We start from the raw sequence: 26,581 nt of genomic DNA, 5'->3' as shown, positions 1-26,581 counted from the left end.
GTGTGTAGGATAATATATTGTTTATCCAGCTTAAAAAAAAAGCTGCCTCTTTCTACCCATTCTTTTCCACAAAACAAAACAAAACAAAACTAATTAAACTAAACATTTCCAATAGGTCTAAGAAATAAGAGAAATATTGGAGTTGCTGTCCTACATCAACACAGCATTTGGCAACACAAATACATATATCTCCTCTGCAGAAATGCTGATCTAAGTCAGAAAATATACTTTTGATTTGTGTTGGTGGCAGGTTGGTTTTCTTGACATTTTTCCCCCAATATTTTGCTAAAAAGCACGTGTTGCTGCCAACCTTTCTCATATGGAGAATACGCACCCAGACTAAATAAGTTTTATGATGGAGTAGAAGGGTTCTGGCTTATCAGATTTTTTTTTGCCTCTGAATAAGAAGGCAAAACATGAACTTTCTGATCCCAAAGTCGTGCCCTTGTCTGGTGCCGGGGATGCTGGGGCCAGCCTGGGACTTGGAGCACGGGGCTTTGGAGGATGCTCTGAGCAGTGCCACAGCGCCAGGACATGCCCAGAACAGCCGGCACCCCGAATAACAACATCCCTGCCCCTGCCCTTCACAAGCTCTTTTTTTCCTTTCTTTTTTTTTTCCTTTTTTTTGCATGCCTTTTAATGAGTTCTGCATTCTTCATGGTGCCTCTTTACAAAATTTTAGAAGTCAGGCTTCACCTTCAGCGGAGGAGCAGCTGGGAAGGGAGCCGACAGGAGTGGTGGGAGAAGCCTCTGCACCTGCTCCACATCCAAGGGCCTGGGGCTTTTCTCTCCCTTATCCCTAAAAGCCCCGGGAAGCTGGGTGCAAACAGCAGGGCTCCAGCGTGTTCCTCACGCCCCTTGCAACTTGGGTGCCTCTTGCTGTAGGAGGCAAAGAAGCCCGGGAACAGTCCTGCTTCCTTCAGCTTCCAGCCGAGGACCAAACTTCACCCGGCAGATGGTTCAAAGCTATAAAAATATTGCTATTACTAGAATAACTGCTTTTTGAGCTACACTAAGAGCCAAAACCTGGGGGGTAAACACTGCCTGCTACGCACAGCGCAAGGCGAGCTGCCTTTAAAACAGAAGAGACATTCACCTGGCCAAAAGAACTAAAAAATCCCCCTGGGATAGTGGGGTGTGGGGTGTGGGAAGGCACGGAGCCGCTCCGCATGCGGAGTTTGCGGCAGCCACAAGTCTGCAGGAACTAGTTCATGCACCAGCCGCCCCGCGCGCCCACCCCGCACGGCCCCGCTCCTCCGAGCCCCATTCCCGGGAGGAATCGTGCGCCTTGCCCTTACCTACGGCTCCCGGGAAAACCACGTCTCCAGCGAGCCCGGGCTGCGGGATGCCAGGGGCAGGTGAATCCCGAACGCCCACAAACCGCTCCTTAGCCTCATGCATGCAGCGCGGGCCGAGAGCTCATTTACCACAGCTCCGGCAAGGAATTCCCATTACAGCGACAGCTTCGGCCCCATCATGTCCGGAAAAGCAGCCAACCGCCACCGCTTGAGGAGCGGGCGCTTCCCACGCGCGGAGCCCGCGCTGCCTTTCTCCCCACAGCCAAACTCGGGGAAAATTTCCCGCTGGCTTTCCCTGCAGAGCTCCGGCGGCTAAAGGCTTCCCCCACTTTATTCTCCCCGTCTCCCGCCACCCGGCAGCTTCGGCGGCCGGGCGGGTGGCGCCGCAGCAGCGGGTGTTTTTCGCAACATCTCTGTTTTTAGCTACCCCTCCTCCGTTGCCATGGAAACCAGCCTGTATCCTCGCCCCTTTGTCGCGAGGATGCGCGGCCCGGCGGGCGCCCAGTGCCACTCACCTGAGGGCCGGTGCCCCCCGGGGGCGCTTCGCAGGGCGGCGCTTTGGGGGTCCCGGAGCACCCCCGGGGAGTGCAGGGAGCCCCCGCGGCCACGGGCTCCGCACACAGAAATGCCCTGTCGCAGAGGGCAGCGGCCGCGTCGCTCCTCGCTGCGTTTCGGGCCTCGCCGGCACCTCGCTCGTCTACCGCAGCACGAGAAGCTCCTACCAAAGGGGAAAAGATATAAAATAAAATAAAATAAAATAAAATAAAATAAAATAAAATAAAATAAAATAAAATAAAATAAAATAAAATAAAATAAAATAAAATAAAATAAANATAAAATAAAATAAAATAAAATAAAATAAAATAAAATAAAATAAAATAAAATAAAATAAAATAAAATAAAATAAAATAAAATAAAATAAAATAAGATAAGATAAAATAAGATAAGATAAAATAAGATAAGATAAAATAAGATAAGATAAAATAAAATAAAATAAAATAAAATAAAATAAAATAAAATAAAATAAAATAAAATAAAATAAAATAAAATAAAATAATGTAACATAACATAAAATAAAATAATAAAATAAAATAGCCCTATGGTACATACAATAAATAACAGGCGGTAAATAAGGATCATCGTGATGCTGTCAAGCTCCATTGACTCTCCAAGCCCAATCACAGCAGCGACAGGGGCTGGCGCGGGTGCTCCCCGCTGCCCGGCTCGCTCGCCCGCGCGCTCCCTTCCTCGGGGCTTGGGGCAAGTGTGTCCCACACCCCTACTTGGGCCTGTAAAGAAATAAAATGGAAAATAATTGTGGAATTGAGGAGTTGGGTAGATCCAGATGGAAAAAGAGTGCCTTTTTTTTTTCAGTCAATGGGTGGTGTAGGTGTGAAAAAATGTATTTTCTCAACCCAGAACTGGAACAACAGTCCCATGTCATCTTTCCCTGGTTGGTGAAAGCCATGGTGTTTACAGCAGGCCAAGGAAGTACCAAAGTGTTCTCAGTCCAACCTGCATCCTAGCCAAGCCCCACATGCACCTCCTCTCCCTCCCCTGGTTTCCAAAAAGGTTTTGCTCAGCTCAAGAGCACAGAAACCTTCGACCTGTGATCACTGCAGGAGTTATTCGGGAGCCTCAAATGCAGGGGAAAGACACGGAGCTGCTGAGCAGAGCTGCTCACCCAGCACGTTCCTTCCTCATCCTCAGTGAGAAGAGCAGGAAGGGTCCGAGTGGATGCAGGGGATCAGCAACGGGACTGTTCTCACCCAAAATGTTTTTTTTTTTTTTTCCCACTTTCAGCATTTTTTTACTTACAGTTTTTGCACTATAATCTCTGCTTGTCTTCACAGGAAGATTAACATGTGAAAATCCTCCTTGCCAAGGGAAAACGGGAGCTGAACATTCACCTTCTCCTAACACACAGGTGCTAATACTGGCCATGGCATGCATTAAAAAAAGAGGGCAAAAATAGCCCCAAGTAACAGAAAGATTAAAAACAKGCTCCCTTTCACAGTCAGCCCTCCGAGCCCAGCTCCAGTGCTGGTTCCACTATTCACTATCACAGGCAGAAAAAAAAAAAAAGCACCAAAAAAGCACGAAAAAGCACCACCACCATTAATAAACTCCCACAGATTGTTATTTTATTCCGAGCTCTACCCCGTAATTTAAATAATTCGATTCTTTAAACAATTACATTCAATTACCGTTCAGKTTTCCACCCAATGGAGGTAAACGGGAAAGGAAATCCGATATCCCTYGGGGAGCCGGGCCGGGCTCCCGCTCCTGCTCGTGCCCCACGGCGCGTGGCGATGCCCCTTCGTACAGCGAGGGCACGCGGGCTGGGAGAGTTTCCGACAGCCGGAAGGGGGCTGGTTGTGTGTGATGTTAAAATAAATACAATAAACGGATGAATGATCTGATAGGAGTGAAGCAAGGATCCAAAGGGATTCCGTTTTGAAGGTCTGTCTCAAATCAGCCCATTTTCTGCAGGAGATCTGGGCAGTCGGAAGGGTTTGGGCAGAGATTAACACAAAGTTCTCTAGATGGGTTTTTTCCCTTGAGTTACTCCTGTATTTCTTGGTCCACGCTCATCCTGGGCCTCCCCAGGCCCTTTCCCAAGGAAATACCTCGAGATYCAAAAAACATCTTCACCTAGACAAAAGACAAAAAAGGGAGGAAACTGGGGGCTCTGGAACCTGAACCAACATGTGGCTCAGCATGCAGACATGGATGCTCGGGCTTCCCAGTCCACAAAGAGCTCCATTAACCCTGTCTTTAGCACAGAAAGCTGCTGCTCTTGGGCCCTCCCAGCAACGGCTGTGCGACCCAGCTGCGGGGAGAGATGTCTCCCACAGACTGAGCGCTTGCTCGCACAGCCAGACCGCATGGACAGCTTGCTCCTGCGGTGCCACCTTCTGCCTGCAGCGACAGGAGCGACGCTTCCCGCTAGCCGTCCCGCCAAAGCAAAGCCCTTCACCACCACATATGACTTTTTCTAAAAACGCACGAGCCCAGTAGGTTTGTCTCCACAGTTAACGAAGTAGTAAAATATATCAATAGACGCAAAAGATGTGTTTGCACAGCCGTTTGCCTAAACCCGATAGAAAAAGYGGAATTGGTTGCTTTCAAAATCTCTTTGGATGCAATAGAAAGTCTAAGTTTTGCTTTGAAAATTGTTCGTTTCAGCATGTTTCTTACGGAGAGCTGCTCTGGAGAGCCAGGCACTTTGCAGCGAATGCCTGGTTGTCCAGGCAGGAAACACTGTGAACACACACGTGTAGGACACACTGAAATCAAGGCCCAGCTCAAGTGACATTAAAACTCATAGAAATGAAGCCCCTCTCCTTGGTCAGAGCTGGATGACCTTAGTGCGCTGCATCCCTACATGCTAATGTGCTAAGCCCAAGGTTATCCCCGCATCTGAAAACACTTAAAGCAGAAAAAAAGAGTGGTGAATTTTGAATTAAATCCTAAAAACATCTTCAATTACAAAGWCAAAAATGGCAGGAAATGGGGGACTTTGGACCTGAGCCAAACAAAGTTTGCTTCTTCCACACATATTTCTTACTGATTTTTCCCAACCAAATGTAAAGCTTTGGCCGAAACTGTCATTATTCGATGAAAAAAAGAAAAGCTTTAGTTTTACCAATTTACATAGACAATTGTTGGCTACTAGATTACTACCGGGACAGCAAAATAAATCCAGAAGGAGAGCTTAAAGCAAAACCTCAAGAGGAAAAACGTGCTGCAGCCGTTTCTTGGCCTGTCCCAGTCCATCCTAAGCACAAGCAGACAAGGACAGATGTACAAATATACAGATTAAATGGGGCTGCCACCTTGCCAGAGCATCAGATTTGCTCTGCGGTTGATCTGTGCATGTAGCACCATGTCTCGAGTGACAGCAGAGCTCAGCTGCTCTGACCAGAGAAAGGGGAAGAAAGCAGTGAATTACACCCAAAATATTTCGAGACAAATTTACTGCTGGGGAAAGGGGATATATCAGAGGAAAACCTTGTGAAAGGGGGTCCATATGTGGTAAATAAGGGAGCTAGGTAGCTAAATACCAGTTGCCACTTCAGAAAAGCCTGAAGGATGCATATGTAGGGTGGGCTTCCTTTCTCCTTCAGCATTCACCCGTGCCGTTGCGCTACCTGCAGACCCCTCTGTCTCACAGGACAGACACCATTTTAATTAATCAGGGAGCAGAAGTATATTAAAGTCTCATATCACCATTCCGTTATCTTGTGAGGAAGATCTATATCTGGATTTTATTTTATTGGTGGTGCTGGTAAGTAYTGACTCTGGCTTAGTCTGAACCCAAAACCTGCCAAAGTTGCATGAAACCAGGAACTGCAAGAACGGCTCTATTGCCCTTGGTCTCTACCGAGACTTGTCACCTGCTGCTGCAGAAAATCCACTTAACTCCACAAAGGAGACTTAGACTTTGCAAGTGGTCTGTGCTCAGTGTTTCAGAAGGAGCACATTTTCTTTCTGGCTGTGGGGCTAGGAGAAGAAAAAGGAAAAAGGACAATATAATTACCTGACTTTGTTGATTAATTGCTTACACTTTTGCTCGAAAAAACACTGCATTTATAATAAGCTGAAGACAATTCCAGTGGTGCTGGGTTTTTTTTTTTCCAGTAAAAGGTTGGATTTTAGGATTTCCTTACATATTCACTCCTTGGTTGTTTTGACATTGCCATATTTTGTTGCTGTTGCTGTTGTGGTCATGAAAGGCCTTGCCTGCAGCCAGCAGGCTGAGGGGCTGAGGGGTTTAATCGCGGCACAGGCTGCAGCCTCCACTTTGAGAGCCTGAGACTGCAAGGGCCAGTGCCCGCCTCCGTGTGGGCCCTCCTGTAATATCCAACATTTTGCACTTACCAAAGGATTCAAAGCAGCGGGCTGCTCGGTCGTCATCCCTCCCACAAGCATTTTGGGCTCTCATTTGCCCCAAAAGGCCCCGCTTCCCTTGGAAGCAACGCCAGGGTTTGAAAAACTATAGTCTATTTTTTCTTTGCTGTGTGCCAGAGCAGGCTTTGCCAATACACRAGCAGTGTGTGCATAGAAATAACTGTATTTTAAATCACCAATAGCATTTAGCATACCTACTATATATTACAGGTGAATTTTTGAATCTAGAGTTTAACAGTTTTTCATAATACAGATGAACTGTTAAAGCCCTGTTGCAAAAAAAAGGAGGGGCAAATGATCAAATAACCCTAACAAACTGTGTCAGGAAGGAAACACAGAAAGACCCAACCAAGACGAAATCTTCAGTAAGGAAGTTACTTCTTCTTTGCAACCTCAGGAACAAATACCCTCGTGCAGCAGTTACTTATGCCGCATGATTTCCAAAGGGAAAGCCAGGGCCGCAGTGCGACATGCCACCACCACCACCACGCTCCATGTTTTCCTTCCAAACACCTGCAACGATGGTCACCCGGGCCTCATCACCGCCACCAAATGYGTATTTTGCAGCCTTTACAGCCTCGTCTCGCCTCGTGGGACTTTCACACGGACATTCATGGAGCTTCAGCTCTCCATATATTGCTCATTCGAGTTGAGTTTGATTTACTGCATGGGCATACAGTAGAAAACACAAACTCCATCGCTGAGATCTAGATACAGGCAAAGGACCGAGTGTTGGGAAGGGCAAACGTAAAACAGGCAAGGTCTCTGGTCCTTGYGCTGGCCTTGTGCTGGCCTTACACACCTCCTGCCCTCCTGAAGGGTCTCCTTGMTGGTGGGATGGTCCATGGTGTCTCTGTTGTGCCATTTTACACACGCAACGTAACTGTAACATCTTCCTTGCTAAATTTTTAGAGCTAAATTTTATGCACAGAAAAGTTAAACACAGCAAAAAGTTGAACCTAACACACCTTTAAATTAAGTTCTAACTGAATACTGTGTATGGTGATGAGAGAGTTGGTAATGAGAGCATTATAATTACCTTCAATATGTACTGTGTCACTTATATTTATTGTAAGTCTCATTTCCAAAAACACTTCCACTCTTCACTATTTGCCTGAATGACAAAGATCTTGGCAGAAAATTACTTCCACCAGCTACTGTGTGGGCTCAAATTGTAGCTTCAAACCAGTTTACATATGGACACGAAAGAAGTCTAGGGGAAGCCACCAAGAACGTCCCGCAGATGTGATGTGTGTACGAAGCTGCTATTYGGTACAGAGCTGAACAAGCTCCCTCAGCGTTATCTCCTGTACTACTGCCTTGTTCCTGGGCTTGTTTAGGCCCCAGCACAACACAGCCTATAAAGCACACGTTTACCTTAATAAATAAAGTGGGTTTAAGTATATACTCAAGTTCTAATGCAGCAGCACCCAAGCAGTTTGCCAGGTTCTCAGCARCTCTTAAGAACAGGGAAAGCCGGAGCCTGCAGGGGCATTTTAAGAGCAGCATGTCTTTGCCCAGAGGTCAAAGCTCAGATGAGCAGTGCACCCTGGAGATGCGGCCATCGCCACCAAGGAGCTCCACATCCTCATCCACTTTACCTGGGTCACAGGGGTCCGGGTGCCGTTTCAGTCTGCAGACACTGAATCGTCGCAGAGATTGAAGCACAGCCCAGCTGGAGGTACCTGCAAGCTGCTCTCCTTCGCAGAGKTCTTCTCTCAAAACTCATGCGAAATGACATTTAAGTCCCAGAATGAATGCGTTGACAGCGCAGGGCCAACTCTTCAGCTCTTCCTTCTCTATCAAATTTTTGTTTTTAAAGAACCCTCTGGTCATTTTCATTTGAGAATAGGTTTCTTGTGGCAGTATTAAATGAGGAGCCAGCAAGGAGGTGGGGAAAGAGACAGATTAGCAGGCCTGGACGGAAAATGCATATATTTTAAAGGAAACAGATAACAAAAACCTTCATCTATTCCTGCCACCTCCAAAAAGAGGGAAGACAAACCCAAACTAAAAGCATCCTAWTATCCCTCTGAGCAATCTCAGCGTTTCCTGAAGAAATCTATGTCCCTGCTTCCCCCTGCTGGAGTAAGAGCAGGAACTACATTTATTAATTCTCAGAAGTACCTGCTAGCCTGGGACGTTCTCCACTCCTCAGCTCTCTGCACTGCGTAAGGGACGACACAGCACGGCAGACCGGAGCAGAGCGGGGCTTCCTTCAACATTAACCACCCACTATCCACATTTGCGGGGCGGTGGCCACGGGAAGGGGATTTAATCACTTTACACACAAATGAATAAAATCACAACTACAATATGTTCCTTGTGCCTTTGTGTTTTTAAGATTTATCCGGTATTTTGACTAGTAGTATCAAGCTGAACTAAACCCAGTTCAAATCACGTACCGCGTCCCGTGTCAAAACGTGCCTTGCGGCCAGGATCAGTATCAGGGCCAGCTGCTCTGCATCGCCCCGCTCCTCGTTGTAGCCACGTCCAAGGAGGTACGTGTAGAAATGACTTCTGCAAGCCCGGGAGGTCCCTACTTGCATGGGCCATCCAGCTGTGCCTGCACCTACTGTTAGGGCAGCAAAGACCAGAAGGAACATGCAAAATAATCAACCTAAGAGCACTTAATAAATGACCATAGTAGGTGTCTCAGGAACATCCTTAGGCGGCTGCGCAATCGTGGTGCAGCAGCAGGGCGGTTTTCTTTGCACAGCTTTTTTAGTCTTCAAGCCCACGACTTCCTAAGAACTGGAAACGAAGCTGAACAGCAAGAGAATAAGAGGCCTTTTGCACTTGGTGGCGTGTTACAAGTTTTACCTTAACTGCAAATTGTTATTCAAGCAAGGTTTAATCTGGATGGAATCATGTTAACCAAAACACTGCTCTTTTGCCATTATAAGCATCGTTATAAATACAACTAGCTTAAAAACAGCCTCCAGGATGCACACAAGCTCCTATTTAAAAGCCTATTCCTGTTCACAAGGCATAAATAAGAACCACACCACACAGAGTAAACCAAATAATGACACAATAATGTAGTTAACAACCATAAAAATTTTYTATCTCGAGTATTTTTAATTACTGGCTTTTAAAAATCTCCTCAGCACCATTTTAGTGGCATCCTGCTTTCTTACAGGAACTACCAAAACCGCCTGCAGTCAGCGTTTTCAGGGCAGCATCAGCGTACCTTCCTTATAGTATCAAGATCCCCAGTAYCCTGGTATCTTCAGATCCTTCCTGTCTTCTACTAAGTTCCTTAACACTCACACGTGCTGAAATACTACATTTCCCGTTTGTCAGTAAATACAGTCGGGCTGTACTTTACTGTGAGCCCAGCTGTCAGCCTTAATCCTTAAGAGGAAGTACTACAGCATKACAGTCAGAGACATGACTTGAAAAATATACAAATATATATTTTAACGTATTCATGCTCTCCTCTACGTTTAAGCCTTGGCAAGGATACAGCCTGCTTTTTTAATAATGAAATTTAGGGATCCTATTAGTCAGAACATTTCATCCCCCCTCCCCTCTGATGCTCTTTATTATCAATTTTATGTCCTAACTATAACCATTTTCTAGCTTTTGGTAACTGCARCAGCTTACTATAGAGTGCTCAGGAAAAACAAGGCAAGTTTAGCTTTCCTTTTATGCCCACTTTATAATAGTGGGTCTAATGACCCTTTCTTAAGCATTCCTCTCATCACTGCAATGTTTAGCTTGAAAGTCTTTGAAATGTAACAGKTTGTGGTGTTGTTGCCTTTTTTAAAATTCATTATTGTATTTTGCAAATAGAAATTGTAGTTTAAAGGTGCCAAGTAAAAAAGCCACTTAATTTAAACCTAGCCCTTATCCTTGAGTGCTGAACACTTGACACAAAGCTTGTGCTTTACCAAAGTTTGTCCTGCATGATATGCACTTCAGAACTACATTGAAAGTACCATACCATCATCACATTTAGGACAATTTCAAATTTTATTTGCAACTATTGCAATTACAAAGAGTATATCATTGTAAATCTGCATTTAAAGTGTCATCCCTTTTTAATAAACAAGGTCACAAATTAGTGCACAGCTACTCTGGCTTTGGGCAGTTCTCACAGGATGCCTTTCACTGTCACATGTTTCATGGCACTGCATTTTTTAGTTCAATATATAGTAACAAAAACTACCTCTGCTCCTACTTTAAAGATCATTTGTGTTTATTTTTGTGCTGCTGAAATGCAGCTTACAACCACCTTCATATAATTTATTGAGAAGAAGAATCTGGCTGTGGCTTTTGTCAACTCACGCAAATATACCAACAGCCACGATCCTCTCTTCCCTAAACCTCACCCTCTTTTCCCTTTTCACTTCTTTTTTTATTTTTAAAGAGGAGGGAGAGTAGAATCCCTGTCTGGTTTACAGCCCTGCAAGACAGTGAGACTTTAAAAAGATGCTGAGATCACACTATTACAAATGTCAACAATTTTTGACCAGTTTATTAATGGGAATTCAAAATTGACACAAAACATGCCCTCTTTGCATGTTGTATTTCACCCTTAAAATATTTTCTGACAGGGTCAGGTCAGGGGTAAGGATGTATTTCAGCTTTCAGCATGTAKCTTTTAGAAAGGTACTACACAAGCCAACTTATGTAACACATGGTCACAAAATTGCTTTCAGACATGTAGTTCATCAGAAAGCTCAGATCTGCTCCTGACCTGATGAAATAAAGGCTTAAAAATATTTTAAGCCATTAATAGCATCTTATGACAGATTCAAGAAAGTTTGCGATTTCCATGACAATCTTGGGCATTAAAAGGCAACAGTCTTAAAAAAGCAGCCCTCCAGAATATATGGAATGTAGCAATGGGCATGATGACAGTTTATAATAATCAAGTTAAGTAAAACAGATCTTAAAGCTATGAATGATGTGAGCAGCATCACAGCAAAGTGAGTATCACCAAACAGATCATGTTTGAAATCTGATGTTATCCGAGTCAATAGAAATTTGAAATGTCAAATATACCAGTGTGTTTTCTAAAATAAGTCCCTAATGAAGGGAAAAAAAAAAAAACAATTTGCTCCTAGCTAATAGTACCTCTTATTTTAATTGGACCCTAAATTGATCAGACAATACACAGCCCACGCTTTCAGACATTTATCATAAAAAAGCTTTTATTTTCAATTGAAACAAATGCACCATCCTGCACTTGACGGCTATAATGAGCCATAAGCATATTCCAAGGTTGTATCAATGGCAACAGATTTGTTTAACCTCCACTGAGAAGTTACATAATGCACTCATAATTGGTAAAGAAAAATTAAACTCAGCCTTCTCAAAGCTTCTGTACTGTTTCTTGATTATTGTACAGTCCCACAGTCAGACCAAGAGTTTGCAGTGTGTGCAAATAGTGTAGTCAATTAATAGTACTGTTTAATCGTCGTCTTCCTCCTCCTCCTCTTCCTCCTCAAAACTGTCTTCAAAGCCCTCGCTGTCTTCCTGGTCCTCATCACCTTCTATTGCTGTATCCCACTGTGGATGGTTTTCTGGCACTGGTTTTGCTTCGTGGACTTCCAGCTTGGATTGGGTAAAAAGGAAAAGGAGAAAGCAGGAAAAGAGTCAGAGACAGCCAACAGGCAAACAAATCCACCACACAGAACTGACAGCTGAAGAAGGGGCAGGGAAATCAAACAACTTCCAGCAAGACAGCATGTGAGATTTCTGCACAACTACATGTATGTGGGACTAAAGACAGAAAGAGAATGGCAGAATTTAAGGTATAAAAACCCAGAACAAACATACTGCAGAAACTGAACAGATAGGGGAAAAAAGAGTATTAAAACTGCAGGTGCTGCAAAACATCACATACATGAGCCCCATTTAATCCAGSATAATTGTCATTGAGGCAGAAAAGACTTGAAGAGTAAACATTAGGAGGTGCTTGCTGCGATCTTAAAATTAGGACAGCTCGATTTTTGGAAGATAAAAAAGGAGTTTCTTGGATTTGAATAGCCACACAAAGGTGATTGCAATAAAATATAGGTATATAATGCACTTAAACGTTACCTTCAATGGTTTAATCTGGTCCAAACCCATGTATGAATCCGATCTTAAATAAACCGTGTACTGATAGTTTCCAGGCTTGCCTGGTGCTGGGAATTTCAGCTCTACCTGCAAAACAGAATTCACTCCATAAGACCTTGCTGTAGCAACATTTCAGGTAACACATTAAAACAAATCACCGACAATACCATAACAGGCAATAAATACTATTAAAAAGTAACATTTTTTCTTTAAAAGTCTAAGTTTCATACAATTGGCATTTTCCTGAAAATCATTAGGTAATAAAATACTTGCAGAAAAGAGACAGAATACCTATCTACAGATTCTTTGGTGAAAAGAAGATTCAGAGTCACATTTTTCTCTGAGTTAGACTAAAATACACCTAGATTTTAACTACATGATGACACCCTATTCTGGGCTTGCTAAAGCTCAAAAACCTAAACAGTTTAAAACATTCAGTCTGTTCAAAGTATTAGCTCAACTCCACTGCTGTTTGAAACGATCATAAAAGGTATTTTGAAAGAACAAAAGACAATAATTCTCCAGCTTTAAAAAAGCAGAGAACACAGCTAAAGATTACAGTCACAGGAAGGTTCATATAACCCTAGGCTAATGAATTTGTCACACTCTGTTTTACAGAAAAAAAAACACTTGAATTATTGTGCATGTGAACAATATTTTTTAAGACTGATCTGTTCCTATGGATACTGGTTTTCATCTGTTCTTGACACCAGGAAGAACAAATGACTAGCTTCATATTCTGGAAAAAAAGGTTGAAAGGTTTCTGAACTTATTTTCTCTATTACTAAGTTTCACAGTTCCATGTTATTCAGGTTTCTTACACACTTTTATCAGAGGCAAGTAAAATTTTTTGCCCATCTCAAAAGCAAAAATGAAAGTATTAAAACTGAAATCAATCGAATGTGCTTGCAGACTATAGGATATGCCTTTGCAGTTTTGTAATGTCTACTAAAAATATGAATACTTTACCTCTTCTTTGTCTTTTAGAGTACAAACATGATATGGCATACATATTAGCATCTGCTCCTTCCGATCTGCAATATACAGCCACCACCATTCTTGTTTTTCCTTTTATAAAAAAAAAAAATATTAAAGTTTTATAAATTCACTGGTTCTACAAATGCATATAAATGGGAGATTTTTGTAAATTCTTTGTGATGTGTGAATGCAGTAAAGGGTACCTATTGCACAYTGAAAGGAAACAAGTTATCATAAGTAACTGCTGGTCTCCGAAGGCTACATTCTGGATTTTCAGACTTGGTTACTGTCTTGACATATGGATTCATTCTGGAGAACTGTGTCTGCTGAGGATTAAGGAGCAACTTTGTGCAAGAGCAACAAGTAGCAACACATAAAAACACTTTATGTCCTCAGAAACCCACCAAAGATAACGAGGTTAATATAAAGCATATAAAGCATAAAGCAGGGCTTGTCAAGAGACGATTCAAGTCCCCTTGATAATAGAAAATCCTTATCAGGTATATGAAAAAAGGAGGGAATCTGCTGTAAGTCAGAATTTGGAAAAAAAAACAAGATTTCACTTCCAAAAAGTATGAATTGTAGGTGGTATTGGTATCAGTAATGTAACAGTTACTGATACCAAAACAGTTGTGCTTATTACACACAATTTTAAAACCACTACAGGTCTCAAGGTCAGATTTTGCCACTGAAGCTGACAAATGAAAATAAAGCAAAGCAAAATAAACAAATAAATGAATGAAATGAAATTAAGGGAGGAGTGACACTCTGCATGAAAGATAGAGGAGCACTGYACAGGAACACTAATATGGGCTGGAACTGGAGTCAGATTTTTAAAACTAGAGTGCAGTTCAACAGCAAGGACAACCCTTCTCAACTGGGAAAATGGGCAAAGACCGCAGCTCTTCCAATACCAGCACCCACTGCTTCTCATTTAAGCGCTACTCCTTTTKGATCAACTCTTTAGTATGGATCTTAGAGAAACAGCAACACTCTTACTAATGAAGCCAGGAACTCATCTAGTGCCAAGAAGCTAGTTTCCTACTGGAAATCAAGTTTCCACTCCTTCACCTACATCTTTTCCTAAAGAAGGCAGAACAGTCCAGAGTGGCAGGAAGGTGAAAGGTAAAATCAAAGGCAGAGACTCATATTTATCAAGTAATATATATTAGTATATATTAGTATATTAGTAGAAGGTTAATTTTATCCTTCTGAGAAAACAAGGGAAAGAAACTACGTACGTTAGAAAATGCAAGTGTTACATTGCTGACCTGCTCCAAAAATAAGTTTTACCTTCCCCTGACAGTCAGGTAACTGATGGGGTTACAACAAACTGAAGGCCTAAAGAGAGCATCTTATAAAAAATACCAGTTAAGCTATAAACCAGGTAAAYTTTTATATATTTATACTAGCAATAATATGAGGAGATGCTTTGCTGTTGGTGACTGATGACAACTGATGACTTTTGTTTTGAAATGAGTACTCAGAGCACCACTGCACCCCTTCYAAATTGTGCAGGTGGAAAGCAAATGCTTTTAAGGGGTATGATTTGAAAAATACTTCTCAAGTCTGAATTTCAATTTCCAAATACTAATAATGCAGAATATTAGAAAAGCTAAATCAACTTCTCCCTCCCTTTTAAAAGAGCTATTTGTTAAGTTACTGGGAATTACCAACTCACTCAAAAACTCAAACAATCAACTTAAAACAGGACTATCAGCCCAAACTCTTTGCTAGTAAAGCTTCTGACCCCAGGTTTCCATTACATTTTTTAAAAAAGAAAAAACAACTGTGCGGGTGTGTCATCCTTCCCCCTCTCCTACTGGGCRGGATTTAAAGTTTATGCCTGTGAGAATCTGGCAAGCTAAGAGGCAAGTGGGCACTGTGCCCTTTAACAGATGGGTGCAGGCTTTGGCATGCCAGGGAACGAGTTATCTCCATGAAATTGGAATACCAGGGCCACTTTCTACATAAAAATGTCAAAACTACAATCTGTGCAGTTTCTGGATCTATGCATGTGGGAGCAGAAGATAATTATTTAGGATCATGCATGGATTAAAGGTACATCCCTGGCAGAGTAATCAAGCACCCAGGATGAGGCAGCGTTAGGGCTATTTCCTGGGCACCACAGTAGTAGATTCAGCCACACTCAAAACATCCCTAAGTTCTAGAAATACAAAAATTCATCCAGCTTTAGYACTCCTTTCTAACACTGCATCTCTGAATGGGCAAAGACCACAATACAGGTGACACCATAAACCACAGATGACTTCCCTGCTCTCTCTCTCTCACACACACACACACCCCCCAAAAGCCCCACGAGTTCTGTTCTTCAGATGTTACAAATCAACCATATCTGAACGTGCTCCAACTGCAGCTACAGTATTAAGTACAGCTGCATTTCAGGAAACTAATGATGAGAAGTTTACAACTGTAATGTACGTGTGTATGATCTCATACTAGCTCACGTTCAAATACTCAGTTCAGCCTAAGGGTGGGTTTTGGTTATTTTTTTGTTTTGAACCAGCAACACTGCATTTAAGTTTTGTAACAAAATATATTAGCATTTTAGTAATGCAAAGCTGAAGTTTAAGCTTGGTACAGATTAAGCACAAGCAAAATCTGTGAAGGATTCCTCAGCACTGGAGAAGCCAGACCCTAGGAGCCAGCACCCCCGTGGCACTGGGCCTCACACATAGTCACTGTGCTAGTTCATACTGCTGACCTAAGCCAGTTGCCTCTGCCTCAAGGAGGAGTTAGGCAGGGCTCACCACGTGCTGTGATCTGAAGGGTCTGGAAGAGCAGAGCACTGGCATTCCTTTTGCTGTTATCCTGGCACTGCGGGAGGCTGTGCCGAGAGACAGGATAGTGTCCTAACTGGAAATACGGCATTAAGAYCAGCATCAGCTATTAGGGAAGTTGGTGCCACAAGGCAGCACTATTCTTGGATAAGGCCTCTTGGAAGACAGTTTCATGTATATGTTGCCTGGCGCTCCTGGGATTAAGGAGAAATCACAAGAAACAATGATGACATGGGTCAGACCATCCCTAACCTTGTCATTGTATCTTCACCTCTGTACAGGTCCAGGACAGTTTGGCCTCCCACACTTTGCTTTCTAATAATGATGGGATGGGATAAAAAGAGCAGGAACTGAATGAACACAAGCCTGTGATCAACAGGGGATGTTTTTAGCTGAACAGAATAGAGACTTAGAGTTTTGGGGAGCAAAGAGATGGAATTAAGATGCACAGAATCTTTTTTATGCCCTATTCCTTATCTYGACTGGTTCTTTAAAATCAGAAGAGGAAGCACAAGCTTTGCATCCTTTCCTGTCAATGAAGGTAGCATAAGAGAGAAGAGATTCTAGATTCTTTCCCTAATCTCACAGCACCAAGGGAGCTCTCCAAACCTTGGAAGAAAATTGTAGCCAAATACTCTTTCCTCCTGTTTTCCATGTGGTTCCAAACACCTATCTTATTTACTCATAAAAAAAACCCTATGCTTTGAAAAAAACAACCTTTTCCAAGATCTTAACGTTGTAATGCATTTGCAGACACTTACCATTTGTTTAGTAGTTTCTATAAATAATAACTGATACACCAGAAGGCAACTTCACTGCCAAAGGTTGCTGAAAGACTTCTCAGCCCACCAACTGCACTGAGCCAGCACTCACCCCCTTCTCCTCTCCATGATGCTCTATAGCAAAGATTGTTCCATGAGTGGCTTAAGAGCTGTGTTGAAGAGAGGCAGCTTTGAAACGCTCTCAGCATCACAGCTGTACGTCCGTGCTGCCACAATGCTGATGTGCAAAACCAAAAGGCAAGCAGCAGGTCAAAGCAAGTTGCTAATGCGACTGACACCAAAACCTTCCTGTCCCTATTGTTGACATGGGAAGGGTTGGGATAATCCCCTCGCACAGGTTCTTGAAGCTAGATCACGAGCAAGTAATGTTCAACCTTAACTCCATGGAAGCCACTGCTGTGCTTTCATGTTCCAAGCACAAAAGGGAGGGGGATTCTAAAAGGATTTAAAGTTCCCTGCATGTAAAAGGTTTCACTTTGAATCTGTGCATGTAGTAGGCCATCAGAAGAAAACTTTAACATTGCTGCTGTCAAAGATAGCCTTAAACTGCATACACTAAAAGTTYCCAAGCTCCTGTGAACTGGAGAAAAGACACAATAAGTTAAAGTGTTCTAGGAAAGCTAACTGAAGGAGCTTTATCGGATTTTAGAAATCAGTATTTTTTAAAACATTATCTGTTTTCCCACATATAAATAAAACTTTATTAAAAAGTACAAAAACTTTATTAAAAATGTACAAAAAGTTATTATTTTTGGTATATTAATTCTCACATTTCCCAACCCTAATGTTTCCTATTACTGACCTCAGGAAAAAAAAGACTGTAAACAGGATGCGTTATCTTTGATTTGGTTTCAAGAAGAGCTCGTTCCTTTCTCTGTATACTTTGCTGTAATTCTTGCCACTCCTGTCAAAAGACAAAAACTGGAAGAGTTAGTATGCCCTGACCACCTCTTACATAAAAGAAAGAGTCCATTAAGAAAAATATATAAAACTCTTGGACTAAGCTACTTATTATGAAACAAGAAGGCAAATAAATGTGAAGTTCTTTAAAAGCAAAAGTCAAGCAGCAGTAAACCAACAGACCATCTTTCAGCTACTTAAAAAGACACATCGAGCTGTAGGATTTGTGCATTCTTCTCCAAAATTCACTCCTACAGCACTGCTTATAAAACACTAGCTAAGCTGCAGCAGTCCTGATTACAAACGTGACAGTCACTTTGCCTTTAGCAGCTCATCCCCACCTCGTGTGGTGTTTCCCTGTCTTTCTTGACTCTTCCACTGTAGGACCTCTGGTGCAGAAACTACCAGCACATTGCCTTACTCTCAGCTACAAGATCTGAATCCACAGTTTCTAGGGACTAATCTCCTAACAGCAGGTGGTAGTTCTTTTTGCATTAAGCACACGTGCAAGCTTGCTCAACTACCGCGTGCTTACAGTATGTATTCTCCAGTGTGCAACAACTACCATATGTAAAAAATGTGAAGTTCAAAAAAGACATTTTAAGGCCAATCTCACAATATCTACAGTAGTTAGCCATCCAATTAAGAAAAACTAAAACCTTTCTCTGAAGTTAAACTGCTTTTCTCCTGTAACTTTTAAGGTTTCTGTCTATTCTGCAAAGACCCTTCACTGCTCTCACTAAAGAAGACTTGTAATGACAACATTCTTACGCCAGAATGAGGCCTGAAAACCTCTGGAGAAYTGATATTATTCCTTCATCTTAGTGTTGTTCAGCCTGGGGGATGCTAGAGGATGAAAATGCCTTTTCTCTCAACCCCAGAGGCAACATTACCCTTCAACACAAAGCAAGGCTTACAGCTTCATCGTCTTTGTTTTGTTTCTCATCTTGTTCTCTGTCAGAGTCTCTGTCACTTCCATCATCTTTTTCGCTTTGCGAGTCCCTGTTTGTTTCTTCTTCGTCAGATTCACTTCCTTTATCAGAAATTTCTTCTTCTTCTTCCTTCACAACTACTTCCTAAAGGGGAAAAGAAAAAAACAACTCTAACTTAGTTTGTCTGCATAACTGTAGCATTCATAGCACCTGACTGAAGGTCACAGTGCTCGTTTCCTATTTTGATCTACGTACTTTCTGTGCCACAGAGTGGGCCTATGATGAAAATTAATCCTTTTCACCTCACATTCTAAAAGGAGCAGGGAAGCAATTTTACCTCACCATAGGGTATCCACAACACAAACAGAACAGTTGATGATTCTGGGGTCACATCAGAAACAAGTTAAACAAAAAACTGGGGAGGACATAAGAAAGTATCTACAACACGGATCATGTAAGGGAGAAAAACACCATTCAGAGGCAAGCAAAAGATACTGAATTTGCTTAAGTTAACAAAGAAAATCTCATCTCAGTTTTTCTCCCTTTACAAAGTACAAAAAAATAAGCTACTGGGAAACAGCATAACAAGAACTAATAAAAAGGGATGATAAAATCAAACTCCTAAATAAGTCAGGCACAACTTTTGATGGGCCAGTAGAAACACTACTGGGATTGTGCCATGATTTTTCTGATAGGTATGCACTAAAAAAACCCCAAAAAAGATATTGTAGGAGATATGCTCTACAGAAGGTTACTGTTCTCACTACAGGCATACAATGAAATGCGAGACAAAAAAACAGATTCAAAGCAGTAGGCTGAGCATAAGATATCAATGAATCTATGAGCTACCCCATTAGCTTGTTTTGACTTCTGCTGTTTTGGTGGCTGCAATGACGGTGGCAGAGGTTTCTTTTTCAATGGTTTCTTCTTCTTTGATTTTGAAGCTTTCTTGGTTCCTTTATTCTTCTGTTGCCATCCTTTACTCTTAATTTTGTTGACATCTCCTTGCTGTAAGAAAGCAGTGTTTAAAATATTTATCATGTTCATTAAATTTCAGACATTTTCACTACACTTTAAACATCTTTAATCAAGAACTAGAGTTAGAAAGAGCACTCAAGAGAGACATGGTAGGTGTTTCTGAAAAAGAAAAAAGATGTCCAAGAAGCATGCAATTGGCAAATGAAAGAAAGCTTTTTTCTTTAAGTAGAGGAACATTAAATCTTAACTTACCCCATCTTCTGCTGGTTGCTCTTCTGCTGCACATATAGACTGCTCCTTTTCAAACACTTCCTGATTAGAGAAAAAAAGTATGAAAAAAGTATGAAAAAAGTTATCCTCTCCCCACAAAACTGCCTGCTTTATAAGACACAGAAATACTATATTGCAAAAACAAGCAATAGCGAAATGCAAAATCTCTTCCAGTTACAAAATAAACAACATCAAGCTAGAAATATAAAATATTCAGACAAAACACAATGTTAGCATTCTGTGGGCAAGAAGATCTCTGTACAAGTGGGAAAAAAAAATGATGTGCTCTTCCATCTACATGTAWGTCATGAAAAAAAGCAGTCATAGGAGCTCTTTATAAAGGAAAGCATCTCAAATGAGTTTTCTATATATCGTCAGATCTTTTAACTAATTTCTAAGCACAGTTCAATTTGCTTAGTTTTCAGAGCCCTTAATGTTTAAGCTCTAGCACRGTGTGTCACTATGCTTTTAATTGCTCCCTCCTGCAACCAGGGTTCCCATCATGGTCAGGATCTCATCTCCTGAACCGCCTTCAGGGTGGAGTCTGATGCCCACCAAGAAACTCACACCCATGTGCCCTGAGACAGAATTCAGRCTTCCAGTTTACCTAAACAATTGTCTGAGTGCTACCAATGTAATAATTTGTACTGTAGGTTTAGTTAGAAAAAAAAAAAAAAAACACTCATTTGTTTTCTCTGTATAAATTTTCTTGTTTAGAGAAAGTAGTTATATCTTTTACACTGCAAATATGCCCAGGTCAGATGTTTAACTACTATCAGAGCATTACTTCAGTTATGCCTTGCTGCCATTCATTTAGCAAACAGGCTACTTGTTTCATATAGCACCTCCTTTATACTGTGCTACATATATTCCACATTCTGCTGGACATTTTTTTCCTGAAAGTGTCCAAATTAAACGGCTTTGCCTCCTTATGAACCCACAAGAAATTAAGTTAGTTAAAAGCAGTATTCTAAGGATTTCAGTGAACAATTTGCTCCAGTTCAAAAAATAAATTTCTAAATGTCTCCTCCTCTATCATTTACAAGCCACAGAGCAGAACCAGTTGCCATATCTGGCAATCCCAATTGCAATGGGTCAGATGGAACTGTGAAGCAACCCTCAAAAAATGAGTGTTTCTCATTCAGAAGCCAGAAATGTAAGACAGAATTCAAGAGCAGAAGTGCTTGAAAATCTTCATTACATCTACAAAACACTAAATTAGTTTCTGAAGGAAAAAAGTATGTTTATTAACATATAGCTGCAGTTATCCCAATTAGCACAAGCACTGTTAATACTTACCGCCATAGTCTGTCTTGTCAGTGTGACCAGAACAGTGACAAGTGAACCTACTGTAATATTGTTGCTGTCTTCATCATCCAAAACTAAGGGAAAAAGAAAACCAACACATCTATTAAACTTCATGAACTCTTTTATTAAATATTATTTCTGCCTATATATAAGAATAAAAAAAAAAATCAAGAATTTTTAAACAAAAAATTTCAACATATTATTTGACAAGTCTCTTAATGTCAAATATATTTGAGGGTGAGAACTGGCAATCCAGCAAATGGTGCTAAAGCAATAGCAAATTTAAATTTTAATTGCATGAAAGTTACCAAAATTCAAAGTTAAGACTGGTAGAAGAATCATAATTGTGTAGCATTGTGCATTATATATATATTAAAGCATAAAATTTTAGTAACATAAAATACCACCTATGACCAAAGGAATCTTTTTATAGTTGTTCAGGGAATCATAGCTTTGATTTTCCTGACTTTCAAATGATTAACAACTCAATTTCAATGCTACATTAACAATCACAGATTTAATTCCTTTTTAAGTAGAAGAAAAAGGAGAATAAAAGAACAGCAATGATTACTTTAACTAAAACATCAAATACCAAACCCACAGGAAGGCCACTGAGCAATTTTATCTCCAGTCTGTGAATGGAATAATGTCCCAAACTGAGAAGGAACAGGGTTATATCTGAGTAGGGAAAACTGTTTCTCAAGAGGCAGTTTTGCTATTTACTAGTTTTAAATATATGTTTCATATATTTATAACAGATAAGCATGTTGTTTAATTCTCCACATCACAGCTCAGTAAAACTCCAAGACAAATTCAGACTACAGACAGAAAGGTGCTGCTGCCAAACTACAGCAAGTACTCAAAGACTGATCTGAAGCAGACTAAGCAATGGGATTGCATTTGGTGGTATTCTACAAGACCTCTTCTCTTTTTTAAGGAGAGCACACATTTCTAAATATTAAATTTAACAGACACTTGCTGCTTCCTCACACCTCTATACAGGACTAGGCATATACCAAAGTACAAGTTAGGCAATCCAAACAAAATGTATCAGATGTTGAATTTGACCACTGTCACCACATAATAGCATAACATTAAAAATAAATACTAGAACCACCTTTCAACTCAACTAACATGGATATTTCATAGGAAAGGATACCAAAGAACAACTTCACTTCTCACTGAAAGGGACTGCACAGTAGTAAYACCATCTCCAGAGATGAAGAGAATTGCACACTCACTGAAACACTGCAGACAAACTGTGGCTAAGCACAGCCTGGACAGACTCTACCAAACATTGTACAAACCACATAGAGATTTCAGAGGGTCTCCAATTCAAAACATCTCAAAATGAGCTCTCCATGAGGGAGGAAGCACAGGCATAAATTCTGGAATAACCCCACTTTTTAATACAGCTAATAAAAGTGGTATTTCAACCAGAATTACCAGATAAGCTGTTCTAGAAGAAACTACTGCTGGCTTGGGAATCTGTAAAATATTTTAATATATTTTCTCATACGAGATATAAATATGATGTAGAGAGGCTGCCACTCAGAAAAGTCTGTCATTTCCAGGTCACAAGTAACAGTGGGTTGTGTTTCAGAGTCCTCCAAAAGATTACTGCCAACAGACTATGAAAATGTCAGAAGAATGACATATATAGAGCCAAAGGACCTCCTACTCACCCTGTGGTTTTATATCCATAGTGACATATGGAAAACTACCAAGGACAGCCATAACTTCATCATATTTCTTATCTTCTAGGAAATGCAGCAAATTACGGCGATCAGAACCTTTCAAACTCACCAAATCCTGAATACTTTTGATTTTATACTGAAATAAAAAAGAAAAAGGAAGTCACATGGTAGCAGAGAAAACAGTCCACAAAATAAACTCATATTAGCGTATCAACTGTGTTTCCACAACACAAAGACATATAGGCTATTTGATTTATTCTTATTTAAAAAAAAAACAAAACACTTTAAAAAGCTAGCAAGAACATATTTGACAAATATAAAAACAAAGAAGTTTTATTCAAATTCACTAAATAGTGGTTTTGAATGACATCACATTAAAAATTAAAATAATTCATTGAAAACAATTAACTCCGGATCAGAAATCCAAGTCAAGTAATCTTACTGTGTTCTTCATTTACCTAGATAAATTCAGTGCATTGAGATTTCCCAGAATCACAGAACAGCAGAGGTTGGAAGGAACTTCTAGATCATCTAGTCTAAACCCCCGCCCAAGCAGGGACACCCAGAGCACGTGGCAGGGGTCACATCCAGGCRGGTTTTGAAGATCTCCAAAGGAGACTGTACAACCTCCAAAGGAGGTTCCACAACGCCCTGGGCAGCCAGTTAATTTTCTTCAGGCTAAACAGGCCCAACTCAGTCTTTCCTCATATGAGAGATGCTCCATTCCCTTAATCATCTTGGTGGACCCTCTCTAGAAGCTCCACGTCCCTCTTATMTTGGGGAGCCCAGAACTGCACCCAGTACTCCAGGTTTGGCCTCACCAGAGCTGAGTAGAGGGGCAGGATCCCTTCTCTTGACCTGCTGGCAACACTGCTCCTGATGCAGACCAAGATCCCATTGGCCTTCTTGGCCATGAGGGCACTGCTGGCTCATGGTTAACTTSGTGTCAACCAGGACCCCCAGATCCCTCTCCGTGGAGCTGCTTTCCAGCAGGTCAACCTCTAATSTGTACTGGTGCCAGGGACAGGACCCTGCACTTGTCCTTGTTGATCCTCATGAGGTTCTTCTTTGCCCAACTCTCCAACCTGTCTGAGTCCCTGTGAAAGGCAGCACAGCCATGTGGAGTGTCAGCCACTCCACTCAGCCTGTTATCACCTGCAAACGTGCAAGATTAATGATCTTGCTTCCTTATGGACAAAGGTAAAGAGGTAACATTTACTTCACTTTTTTTCCCCACTATTTGTAGTTCTATACCTTTTTATGATTGGAGACCCGCCTAAGATTGTCCTCTTCAATGTGTGGCAGTTGCAAAAGGGGAGACTTGAACTGCTGGAGTCCTTGGACCGTCATCTGGGAAAGCTTCATGCAATTTTCCAAAGAGCCCAAAGATGGAGCACGGAACTCCCTTTCTTGGGGAGAATGAAACAGACAACAGCTTTTGTAATTTTTTTCCCTCTTATACTTTTACAATGGATACTTGTGTTACAGACTAGTGTATTCTCAGTCAAATAAACAGCAGAAAGATGGATTATAAAATGCTGAACGTGTAAATTGAGCAGGTAGAGCTGCAGTAACAGCTTAGAAGAGTTTTCCCTCCACACTCAAGACATGGCATCACAGCTGAGGGGGCAAGAGTTCCCTCCAACACTGTCACAGGGAACAAGGCCACAATATAACTGTGCAAGTGGTTGAAGATAACCACATCACAACATCTGCTAAATTCATGCTGACAAAAAAAAAAAAGTATTAGCAATGGCTTGTTCTAAATTTTTTCATCACATGTATTGCATACATCATGCATTTAGGTCTATTTTATAACCCTATCTATTTATCTTTTCTAACACAACACACTATTCCTGAGGTTCAAAAGAGTTGTAAAATATCTCCAGAGATGAGCACAAAGTTAGCAGTCCTAGCATGTGAGAAAACTGTATAAATAATATACTTAAGTTTAGGCATTTTAAAAAGCCATACTGATAGCTGTAAAATATCAAAGGCAAGGAGGTTTTGAAGCAAGAAATGAGCTGGTACTTTGTGCGGGTAGATGTCAAAGGTATATGATGTGATTTCAGCAGTAATAAAAAAGGGCTCAACATCAAAAGACTATCATCTTCTCTAAACTTGAGTTCACACAGATTCACAAGTGTAAAAACTAAGGCCTTCCATTAAAAAAAGGAGTTACTGGACTTCATGAAGTTAATCAAAGTCTTCTTCCTTTTGTATACTTCTATCCCATTATTTCAATACCATCAATTTCTATGTTACCTGAACACAGGTCTTCTAAGTTGTATTTTTCTTTCATTGACTTATTAAAATCACTTCTACTCATCAGAAAAAGAGGATAAATGTTCTGTTTAAATATGTCTTGAGCCAACATATCACATATATAACTCTTCTTTAGAGATTGCCTATAACTCACTATTTTGAGGTCTGAAGTGGTATACACTCCACAACTTAAGCAATTAAAAAGCTGCACAAGCAGAAATTCTTAAGCAGCACAGAGCAAAGGGAGAAAAGTCATCGAGCACCTTTCACCATGGCTTGCAAAGAACTGAGAAATCAAAGCATGCGTGTTTCCACATCCTGCTATTAATTAGACTACTACTGTCCATTTTATTTGACTTTTCAAAACTCTCTTTAAAACTTTGATCTTCAAAACTCACTTCGGAATAGACCAGCAGCTCAGACTATTACTCTTCCTGTAAGTTTGGTGTCTGCACTTTTCAAGTTATTCTATATGTAYACTTTCTGGCAGAAGAGAAAATTGAGGAAAATCCTCTTGAGATGCCAGACGGGTTTAAGCTACTTAAATGTTTTTCCAGACTGASAGATTGCACATGAAAGAAATGAAGGTAATTTTTAAATAAGCATTACAGAAAGTAATGTGTGTGTATGTGAACATACACATACATGCAAAAGTAAAATTCTCTCTAGATTTTTAATATACACGTGTGCATATGTTTGGTGTAGATTAACTAGTACAGGTGCATTTGAGATACTACCATTGGGATACACAGGCATCTCTACAGTGAGATGGAATACACCCACTGTGAAAGGGCTGTTTGATCAAGCTTACAATGGTAYTAAGGCAAATACAGATCTGGATAAAAGCAGATTTACCTCCATCTGGATCAGAAGGCAGACAGGCTATAGTGTGTACCTGACCAAAAAATATCAAATTAAAAAGCACTGCACAGCATAAAGCTTGCCTTCCAGCCTATTTTCTGCCTCTGGATGTCTTTATTGTCTGTTAGAGGTGTTGCAGAATTTTTTTGCATTAAAGGCAGCACTACAAACCAGGTTAGGAAGACAACTATAACTCTTCTCTGACAAACTGGCCTTCACAAGAATTTATCTAGACCTTTGAAACCACAGAGCACTTTGCAGGATGAAAGTTATTCACTTTCTTAAAGCACCACCTCATCCATCCGTTAGTGGAGAATACATAATATTAACAAAGTAGGAGAATATGCACTTCATTTCTTGAAAACAACATGGGACCTTATATCTGATGGCAACTTCCCTAAAATACTATCATAAATATACCCACAGAAGCAGCTGGAGAGAGACAYTGGAGCTTTTAATGATACCTACCTGGCTCCCACTATTAAATGGATGTCATTCCTGCACATATTTTGATGGCTCTGCTTG

At 41.0% G+C, this 26,581-nt stretch overlaps 1 protein-coding gene across 1 annotated transcript in view; it reads right to left on the bottom strand.

The window, feature by feature from the left end:
• Positions 1-10,481: 10,481 nt before the first annotated feature.
• Positions 10,482-26,581, bottom strand: part of SEC63 (SEC63 homolog, protein translocation regulator) — a 31,090-nt gene continuing 14,990 nt past the window's right edge. The window contains exons 11-20 of the mRNA XM_026036620.1: positions 24,185-24,339; positions 22,919-23,066; positions 21,225-21,307; positions 19,908-19,967; positions 19,527-19,685; positions 18,663-18,821; positions 17,648-17,749; positions 13,254-13,352; positions 12,267-12,371; positions 10,482-11,777 (exon numbers count right to left, since the gene is read on the bottom strand). Of these exons, the coding sequence (XP_025892405.1) occupies positions 11,634-11,777; positions 12,267-12,371; positions 13,254-13,352; positions 17,648-17,749; positions 18,663-18,821; positions 19,527-19,685; positions 19,908-19,967; positions 21,225-21,307; positions 22,919-23,066; positions 24,185-24,339 (1,214 nt within the window). The 3' untranslated portion in view covers positions 10,482-11,633. The remainder of the gene's footprint in view (positions 11,778-12,266; positions 12,372-13,253; positions 13,353-17,647; positions 17,750-18,662; positions 18,822-19,526; positions 19,686-19,907; positions 19,968-21,224; positions 21,308-22,918; positions 23,067-24,184; positions 24,340-26,581) is intronic.

This window comes from Nothoprocta perdicaria, unplaced genomic scaffold, assembly GCF_003342845.1.
Source record: "Nothoprocta perdicaria isolate Ctin4 unplaced genomic scaffold, notPer1 scaffold_182, whole genome shotgun sequence".
NCBI classification, from domain to species: domain Eukaryota; kingdom Metazoa; phylum Chordata; class Aves; order Tinamiformes; family Tinamidae; genus Nothoprocta; species Nothoprocta perdicaria.
Note: the sequence above shows the minus strand (reverse complement) of the source record. Positions and strands in the feature narration are given on the sequence as shown.